Raw genomic sequence first — 9,937 nt, 5'->3', positions numbered from 1 at the left:
GCTCAGAGCCTGGAGCCTACTTTGGATTCTGTGTCTCCCTCTCTCTGCCCCTCCCCAGCTCATGCTCTGTCTCTCAAAAATAAATACATATTAAAAAAAAAAAAAAAAGAAGATGCCAGAGCACAGAAAAAAGAGCTGTTGTGGGATCCCAAAGCTGCTGGGGGAGAGAGCCTTGAGCCTGGTGACCAGGTCATGCCCTCTCTGTGCCATGCAGCAGGCTGGTAGTAGTCATTGGGCTTGTCAGCAGACTTGTCCACCCTGGTGGCAGAAGCGTGAAAGCTATAGCCCTGGAGGTGGACTCCTTGGAAGCAGGCCACTCAGGTCACCTACCATCCACCACCTCTGACCTCATCGGCTCTCTGGCAGCCTGAGAGGCTAAGTCAGGATCTGCAGACTATGGCATTTGACTTGCTTCCTGCTTTTTTGTAAATAAAGTTTTATTGCAATAGCCACACCCATTCATTTACACATGATCTATGGCAGAATTAAGTTACAACAGAGACCTTGTGGTGTGCAAGACTGACAATATTTGCCATCTGGCCCTTTATAGAAAAAAAATTGCCATTCCCTAGTCTAAACTAATAGCTCATCTGATGGAGCAGATGGTCTTAAAGATGTGGCCCACCTTCATTTTTTTACTGATTTGGTTTTTGTGAGAGTGCTCCCCCCTAATATAGTCTCTGCTTCCCCCAATACCCACACGCTTAGCTTTAAGTATTCTTTTTGGAAGATTCAAATTAGCTCGAGGACGCTGACATTTGGGCAGTTTTTAGATGAACACCTTGGGACAGAAGACACATTTTGAGGGAGGTCATTCTGCGTTGCCATGGTAGTTTCCCAGCCTTCTGGCCAACATGTCAGGCATGTGTCCCTGTCACCCTAGTCGCAAGAAATACATACGCAACCGTCCATAGACCAACAGATTTAATCTTATATCACAGTTTCCAGTGACGCAGAATACAGCTGCAGTTGTGTTTCAAGGAGAAGCCTAGTGGGAAGGGCCATCCCTGCAGCATGGTGCCACTCCTGGGCCCACCTGCAGCCTCAGTAGACACTCTCCCTTAGCGGTGAGGCCCTGGCTCCACCTCTGGTTACCCTGTACCGTCCACATCATCACAGTTCAGTGTGCAAGACTTTGCCTTTTTCGTCAATAGCCTCCGCTCGGTGCTCTGCAGCTTAGTCTGTGCTCGTCAGCTATTTGGGCTGTCCTTTGTCATAAGATTTGCTGAATCACTCATGAAAATAACTCCCGAGCAACAGAAATGCTAGTTTAACTGGCACTGTGGTATATTAAAAGGCACAAGGGCATTGTGGCTTAACCTTTTTTTTGCTGGGTCCCAAGAGATGCACATGATGTGAAAAAGGGATCTGGCAGAAACACCAATATTACATTTACAGAATAATCGTCTTGGGATGGTTTGGCCAGGGTTTCCTAATTCTTTAATATCTGGATTTTCTTCACCATTGGCCTTCAGAGGCTTAATTGACAGACGAGATCAGTGGTGATGTGACACATGGTTGAAGTCTTTAACTATGGCCGTAATGGACTAGAAATTTCCCTATTGTTTTACCTCCCAGAAGCCATTGGCCCACTGTGCAATACAGAAAGGTGTTTTCAAGTATTTGGCCATAGGTTTTCACATCGTTGAGGTTGACACTGAGTAAGGAAAACATTATTTCTGATTCCAATATTAAATGGGAAATAAATCCCAGATGTTCCTAAAGAACACTCAGGGAAATGTTTGCTGCCTGGGATTGGTGAAGAAAGGATGGCTTTTGCAACTTGCAATTTCACTGGCTTTTCAATCATTTCCTCATATCCAGCAAAAGGAACCTCATGTTCTTTGAATCATGGCAGAGCTCTGTGGCCTTCAATCGCTCTTTCATGGGGGGCAACATTGTGCTTCCTGACCCACTGATCAGTTGGGCAACTTTAATCTTGAGGTTCTTAAAATTTAAAGGAGGATTAATAACGTTGATCTGTTCACTAAATGCCTAAGATCAAATTCATAATAAAGTATTTTATAATGCTTTTCAGCCATGCGGAAGAGCGTGCTGTTTGTGCGTTACACATTCTAAACACACCTGAAACACCACGCAGTGAGGCCCCTGAAATTGGGCTCCCAGGCTTAAGTCCCATGCTAGAACGTCTTCAGTAAGATCTGTTGGTTTGGGGTCTTCTTAGTTTTTAAATAATAACCAGACTGAACTTCTGTGACTAAAGGAAAACTTCACATTAACCATAGTTTATAAAATTTTCAACTACAACCACTAGTTAACCTAAAAACCTTAGTGCATAAAGAACTGAACCACGAAAGGGTTTTGTGCCGGCACTTTGCCTTCTGGTTTCCACTGCAGAGCACAGATTATCAGTAGAACGTGTGCAGTTCAAAGGCATGGTCGTCCCCTTCACACATTAGACACCACTTCGGACCTTGGGGATGATGGGCCCAGTCAAGTCTGCGAGCCTCCTCTTCCTCACTGGAAAGGAATGGAGAGGAGATATAAGCCAGTTGACTGTGTGCATCGGGAACCATTTCTGTGGCTCTGAGAAAGCCCTGTGAAGCTTCTTGCTAACTTTTTGGTTAGCAAAGTGTGAAGTCTTTCTAAAGGACAGTTACGTGTGAGTTGTGTAAGGGCTCTCCCACTGGTCAGCGTTCACCGATGAGGGTCTGTGTTAGCGCTGACTCATTCATAAATTACTTCTAAGCCGCTGACCACACAGGCATAAAACCGACTTTCTCCACCGCCACGGTTTTTGCTTTGTACACAAGAGGCCCTGCAGTTGAAGCCCTTTCCTCCAGCTCAGATAAGAGCTAAAGTTCAGTTGATCTTAATGAGAGTAGGGTCTTAACCTGCTGGAATCAATTCCCACAGCTCTTAATCAGAGCTCCTGGCCTGCCTCCTGCCTTGTAAAAAAGTTTCCACCCTGAAGATTACCTTGCAGCGTCTGTGTCCCCTCAGTGTTAACCTTGACATTTTCCCAGGAGCAAGACAATTGAAGCTCAAATACTGTTCACATACAAAGTAGTCAAATGCCATAAAGAGGAAAGCACTAGCCGGGAGGTTGCAGGCTCCAGTCATAACTTATAGGATGACTGGGGAGGGGGAAGGAGGCCCTTTGTTGTAACAAGGGGGAGTGTTTTGAAATGAATTACAGTGTAGGCAGATGAACATCAAGCAGCAGCAAGCTAGATCAGCCACAAGAGAAAGGTCAAAGAGGTCTGTAGAACTGGTGGGTGGCAGTCAAGGGGGCTGCTGGTGTGGCAGAGACAGGTAGCTATTGCAGAAGAGGAAAAAAGGCTGTCTATACTTAGATGTCTTCCAGTTCCCGAGCTGAGCCGGTAGACCTGCGGCCACCAGATCGACGCATACGAGCTGCAACAAGAACCGAATCAGCTTGTGCGTGACACAGAGCATATAAAGCAGAGCCGCCCGGGAAGGCGTGGTTACTCAGGTTGTGGCTGGGAGCAGGGGCACACAGGTCACCCAGTCCAGGGCCTGGAGTTCACCCTGTGCCTGAGCTCCTCCTACCCACCCCTCCACCCCTGTGAGAAGAGTAATGAATGGATGTCGGTGGGCAGTCTCCCACAGAGAAGACACTGCATCCGGCTCAGGTCCTAGAGACTACCAGAATGTCTGACAGCTTGGAAATGTCAGGGAACAAAACCCAAAGAGTGGAAACATTTTGTCCAAAGTGACCAGAGGGTTTACATGAACTAGACTTTTAAGTATCACGTTAGCAAGCATGCTAACACTCAGTACCTCGCTGGAGCTCCACCACCAATTCTGGAATGTGGGCGTTGTTACCGTTCCCACTTACAGATAAGGAAAGTATGGCAGAAAGGCTATGTTTCTTGCTCGAAGTAATAAAGCTGGTACCAGACAGAAACAAGGTGTGTGGCTCATCTGGAGGCTCAGTCCAGCACCTCCCTCAGTACAACCTGGGTCTGTCTACATAGATTTTACACATCTGATCCTCACCAGGACATGAGCTCCTTTTCCCTGGAGAAGAAGAAAAGGTCTCAGGGTCCCTAAGAGCGAGTGGCAGAATCAGGACAGGAACTTGAGTCTCCAGCCCATGGCTCGGGGTACAGATAGGGATCCCAGATTTCTTTTTCCCCCACGTGCCCTCGCCGTGTACCCTGGGCTGGGTCTGTGCAGTTTCCCTAGCTGGCACTCACTCTTACAAGGACTGGATGGGGAGAAGGGCAAAGCGGCCACTTACTCAAGTATTATTTTTCTCCATTTTGAGGATGAAGGAAATTGAGGCCAAGAGAGGGAAGTAACTTGGCCCAAGTCACGGTGAGTATGTGACGGAACTAGAAGTAGGAGCCAAGTCTCCCCATATCTTCCCTCAATTCAGTCTGCTTTTTACTTCCATTAAAGCAAAACCCGTATCATTGCAACTGCCAGACTCATTTACTGTCCAAGCCAGAAGGAATCTCAAGTCTTCTGGGCCAGCCTCTATCTGCTGCTCGAACTCCTTGCACCACTTCCTGCCAAACTTGAACATCTCCATCATGTCTTTGAGAAGAATTTTAGATTCATTTATATATTCAATAGCATGTACTGGGTGCTATTATATGCCAAGCACAAGGATCAGAAATAAAGATCTAGCTTAACAGGGCACCAAGCTATACCAACAGTAAGTTTGATGAAATATTACAAGTACTCAGGTAGCTCTCTATCAACTATGAGGCAGAATGAATGGTGGGGTCAGAAGGATGGCAGGGAACGGGTCCACTGAACCTTGAAGGGTAAAAGGATAGACTGTGGGAAGGGAAAGGTTAGGAGGAATGGCCCTCTACAGGGATACTTTGGCCTGGGTCACTGGGAGGCTCACTCAAGCTACCTGGCCTGGTTGGTGCTAATACAGAGCAAGAGGATGGCCTGTCAGGGGTGTCGAGAGAGAAGTCCAGCAGGGCCTCTCACCAAGAGGGGAGGTGGGGGGCACAGGCTCCGAGATCAGGCTGCGGCCCAAACCCTTCTTGCATCCAATGACTGCAGGTATTCTTATCTCTTGCCTCACTGTAGACTGGGGATGATAGTAGGATCTAATTCACCTGGTTGTTGGGAGCCTCACATGCGTAAGATAGGAAGTGTTCACAGCAGTGCCTGGCACACAGGAAGCGCTGTGTAAGCATCAGCTATGATCGTTAAGGGTCATGTGGGCCGTGCCCAGGACTCGCTCCTGACAGCAGTGGGAGCCCAGCAAGTGTACTAAGCAGAGCGACAGAACAAACCTTGGGATGGGCACCCCGTGAGGGATCCTCGCCCTAGAGAAGCTGGAGAGCCCACAGAAGTCGCAGGATGTGAGGCGAATGCGCTGAGGGCTTGACATGAGGCAGGCAAGGGAGGTGGCCAGGAGGTGACTGACCGGCTGGGGAGGGGGCAGCATACAGGGAGAGGCCCAGATTTCTGGCTTGAATGGCTGTGAGGGAAGTTAACACCTTTTCCTGAGATGGTTTTGGGGGAAGATGATGGAATTGATCTGGGGTACTTGTTAGGAAAGTCTTCCTTGAGAATACAGAAGAGAGACTTTCCCATGAAGGAGTGTTTGCTGCCTTTAAACATGTTAATCCTCCTCCCCTCCCCACCTCCACACGTACAGCGGTCTTCACTTGGAGTTCGCAATTCAGATTTCATTAAGTGGAGAGAGCTCCGGGGGCAGATTTACAGGACCTGAGAGCCATGCTTAGCCTCTGAGCTATAAATAGTGTAGAGGGAGGAGTCATCTGAGGTATCGCTGTGGGAAAACATAGATGGGGATCCGCGGCTCCTTCCTGACACCGCCGTAGGCCTGGTGCCCTACTCTCTCTCCACAGGACACTCTGTTAGCAGCTCAGTGCACAGGATGGGAAGGACCCAAGACACGCCAGTCAGAATGGGTCCCGGAAAGCTGCAGAGGCACTGGCTGACCTCTGGCCTCGGGGATCAATATCCCCCAAGGAAGAGCCCACCCACCCTACAGGCAGGCAAAACCCACTGGAGACTACCAAGTAGGGGGCCAGGAGCCAGCAGAGGCAGGCTTGAGTCAGAAAACTGGAGAGGCTGGGCCCGGTCCGCTCTCCTTGACAGTAAACACTGCTGACCACCACAGTGGCTGGGCAGGGCCTGCAGGAGGCTCTCGGGGATAAAGAAACATTCAGCTGGAAAGCATGGAAGCTTGCTTCATCGGAGCACTGACAGCGGGATGAGAACATGCTGCAAAGAAAGGACTTCTCTTTTGCAGGAGGAGACTGGTATGCTATCAGAAGCAGATGCGTTTCTGTTATAAAAATTAGCAGATGGGCACAAACTGGCCTTCAAAGCTAGAAATACTACTTCACCAAACAACACTCGATGTTGCATGTAATCACTTAAATGACTCTGCTCTAATTCCTTTGGCGGGAAACCCCGAAGGAAGAGCTGCACAGTTCCTTGGGGTGACCCGGAGGCCCATTATTTTTATCACCTGTCAGTCCTGTCCAGGAAACTGCCACAGTCTCACTTCCCACCGGCTTTCATCACCAAACTCCTGGTCCTACCTCTGCCCATTCTGTTCCTTCTGCTTGGAATGCCCTTCCTTCCCTTCTCTGTGAGTTCCTGCTTTTCCTTCTAGGTCTAACTCCCTCTAACAGTCCCTCCAAACCTTTTGGATCTTTGTCTCTCCTATCTAAAATACTAGGTCCCCCCACCAAGAATGCCTCCTGACCTCCCCCACCATCTAGCACTTCCTTGCAAGGCTGGCTAAAGGCCCACTTCCAATGGGGATGTTTTGCTTAACTGGACTCTGTCTTCGCAAGTCACTTCCTCACGTTGTCTGGGTACAGGGTGTAGGCATTCTTGAATTTTTAGGCACGCCCTTGAGTCTTTTCTCTCCCGTAAGGTTGTTTTAAAGGCTCTGGAGTCAAGGAACTAGCCTTTCTGCTCCCTTTATGTCCCCTGGCACAGTCCTGGGACACAAAAGTTGCTCCAAAAGTGCCTGCTGTAATCTCTGGTGTGATTTGGCTGAGCCACTGTCTAGAAGGACAGTCCCTCCCAGGCTTCTGTTTTCCTGTAAGGGAACTGGGGGGTGAAGGCCTTCCAGCTCCAGCACCCTAGGGTCCGGCCAGAACCTCAGAAGCTGCTGGAGATAGGAGTCAGGCCTGGGATTTGGAGTCACAGACTCTCAGGACTGGGCGTGTCCCCAAGGGCCAGGTTATCCAACCCACAGCTGAGCCTGGTGCCCCTCCCCCACCGCAGCACCCCTGACCTCCAGTCATCTGGAACTTCCGTCCCTAGAAAAGGCCTCCAGACCATTTTGCCACTAGAAGACAAAAGCTGGGTTAGCCCTGGGATAGGCAGCCCTGGGCACAAAAGCAGCTTAATCTAAACTGGGAGGGGAAAATGTCAGGCTACGGCATGTTGGAACAGAACTCAAGGCCTTTAGTGCTGGTTTTGAAGCCAGATCACAGCTGGCCACAAGCATCTAGATTGCTGGCCTTCCTCAACAGTTCAGGGTAGCTATCACCTCTGTTATACAATAATGACTGATAATTATTTGTTTGTGTTTATTTTAAATAAGGGCACTTCAGATAAACCAGGATACTAGGTGCATTTTTGTCTCTTTGTTGTATGGACTTTTCTAGACCCGCAGCTCTAGAAAAAAGTGGCATCTATGTGGCGAGCAATGAATGAATAACTTCTTATAGGTACTGTGGTAGCGCTCTATCAACTGAGGCATAAGAACGATGTGGTCAGAAGGATGGCAGGGAACATGTCCCTCTAGAGCAGGAACCTGTAACTTCAACACCCAGCGCCCTACAGGACTTTGACCAACGTTTGTTGAATTGAGTAACTCAATCTAAAGTGTACGTGGTTCTCTGTGCATCGGGTCTGTGCACACACACCTACACACCCCCCTCTATTTTTCCGGGTGTTAACCTAGCCTCAGATTTGAGATGTGCTTTAGTATTAGGCTATTTGCATTTTGCTGAGTGCTCGAAGCAAAAACCAAAACCCCCATGTGTAGAACAGGCTTGAATCTGATCAAAAACTCACCGAAGACCTTTTCCTTTAGAACATATAGTTATTTCATAATCCAATCCCAGAAAGAAGCTCTCATCCTTTTTCTTTCTTTCTGAACTTGTTACACTTCCTTCTCTTTGGTAACAAGAATAATGTAACTTGGTTTGTCTTCTTGCCTTGGTTCTAGAAAACTCACAGCTAAATGTAATGATCAATTATGTTAACATATTAGGCCTCCTCCTTTTCTTGCTGTTTTTCCCTCTTATTTTCCTACAGCCTTAGCAGACATAGTCCATTTTGGACACAGTATCAAGTCCTTTTAGCAGCCAGCAGGAATACCCATCATAAATAACTATGCACAGAGGTTGAGAACAACAGACGCCTGTAAGTCAGTCAATGACTGATCTCACTTTTCATTAACTGACTTGTATACCTATTGGGCAGATGCTCATAAAAATGTGACATTTTCTTTTGTTTCCTTTTTGGAAAAAAAATAATAACTATGCCTTTAACTAAGAAGAAATGAATGTAACCTGTTTAACTTACATTTTCAACTTTTACCTTAAAGTGCTATGAGGTTTCCCAGGCATGGGGTTTGGGTAGTGGTGCTAGTTGGTGGCTTTGGGGGCAGGGACTAGAGCCAGACCCGATGGTCCTGAGAGGACTCTGAGCTCAGAGGAGGGTATTCAAAGAGGAAAAGACTCACGGTGAGCCTGTGGCCCGCCACATGTCCTCTCACTCAGCCAAACAAGGCGCCCAGGGTGCGCTCGGGCTCCAGCCCTGCGCTGTGCTGAGCCCCCCGGGGAGGGGAGGAGTGCTCAGCCTCAGCTCCTGCAGATGAGTCACCCACAGTCTAGGGGAGGCAGTAGGTCGGGCGCCAATACAGAAAACTAGGAAATGTAACCAAGGTGGTAGTCAGGAGTGAGGCTCAAGAAGAGGGCTCCCTTGGAGAAGGTATCAGTGGAACATTCCCTGCCATATCCGCACACCACCCCCACAACCTCCAGGACAGGTGGGAAAGCCACGGGCAGGTTTTTGGGTAGCACATTTCCACTTACCAAGGTCGTTGTTGTTCATCATTGCGTTGGACGCCCGCAGCCGGGGCCCCTGCTGCGTAAAGTGGTAGCCGAATTTGAGAAGCGTTGCGTTTTTTTCCAACATGTTTACTATCTCCATTTCCACTTTGTTGCCCAGAGGTTGGCTCTTTGGTCAAGAAAAGAACAGGAGTCACTACTCATCCCTTTTGTGCAGGAATCTTTTCTACTAGCAGAAACCCTGCGTAGTGGGCGGGGATTTTAACCACTCCCCGACTCCACCCCCAAGAACGGGGAATTGGAAGTTTGGAGAAGGTGAAGGGTCACACACCAGGAGCGAATGAGCTGGGATTCAAACCCAGGCCTGCTGGATGCCAAGAACAGATCTTTTCGTTGCCCCACAGCATCCTTTCTACAAAACTCGAGCAGGAAGGATCTTCAACGAGTCTCAAGGAGATTAAAAATTCCACTGCCCTGGCTATACCCCATATTAATTAAATCCAACTCTTCAGGAATGAGACTCAGGTGTCTGTGGCTTTTAAAACTCCCAGGTGATGTCAATATACAGCCAGGTTTGGTAACCAGTTACTTAGACGAATCCTTTCAATTTCCAAATGAAGGAAATGGAGAGACCCAGAGAGGGGAAAGGATTTGCCTAAGGTCCCACAGTAAGTTGGGAATGCCCAGAGTTCATTTTTCTGAAGCCTCCTTCTGATCATGTTAGTTCCCTACCCCAAGATCTCTAGTGACAAAGATTGAAAGAAAACAAAAGAAAAGGAAAAACCTTACAATATACAATCTTGAGAAGGATATAATGAGGATGTTCAGTCTTGCTTATAATAGTGGGGGGAAAGGGAAGCAACTTAGACATTCATGGAGAATTGTTCCAATAATATCAAATGATAATTGAG

At 48.1% G+C, this 9,937-nt stretch overlaps 1 protein-coding gene across 1 annotated transcript in view; it reads right to left on the bottom strand.

The window, feature by feature from the left end:
• Positions 1 to 943: 943 nt before the first annotated feature.
• The window catches only part of TMOD1 (tropomodulin 1), an 86,181-nt gene continuing 77,187 nt past the window's right edge, over positions 944 to 9,937 (bottom strand). Inside the window, exons 9-10 of the mRNA XM_042912535.1 lie at positions 9,051 to 9,195; positions 944 to 2,481 (exon numbers count right to left, since the gene is read on the bottom strand). Of these exons, the coding sequence (XP_042768469.1) occupies positions 2,417 to 2,481; positions 9,051 to 9,195 (210 nt within the window). The 3' untranslated portion in view covers positions 944 to 2,416. The remainder of the gene's footprint in view (positions 2,482 to 9,050; positions 9,196 to 9,937) is intronic.

This window comes from Panthera leo, chromosome D4 (genome assembly GCF_018350215.1).
Source record: "Panthera leo isolate Ple1 chromosome D4, P.leo_Ple1_pat1.1, whole genome shotgun sequence".
NCBI classification, from domain to species: domain Eukaryota; kingdom Metazoa; phylum Chordata; class Mammalia; order Carnivora; family Felidae; genus Panthera; species Panthera leo.
The sequence above is the reverse complement of the archived record's forward strand: the minus strand, read 5'-3'. Positions and strand labels throughout refer to the sequence as shown.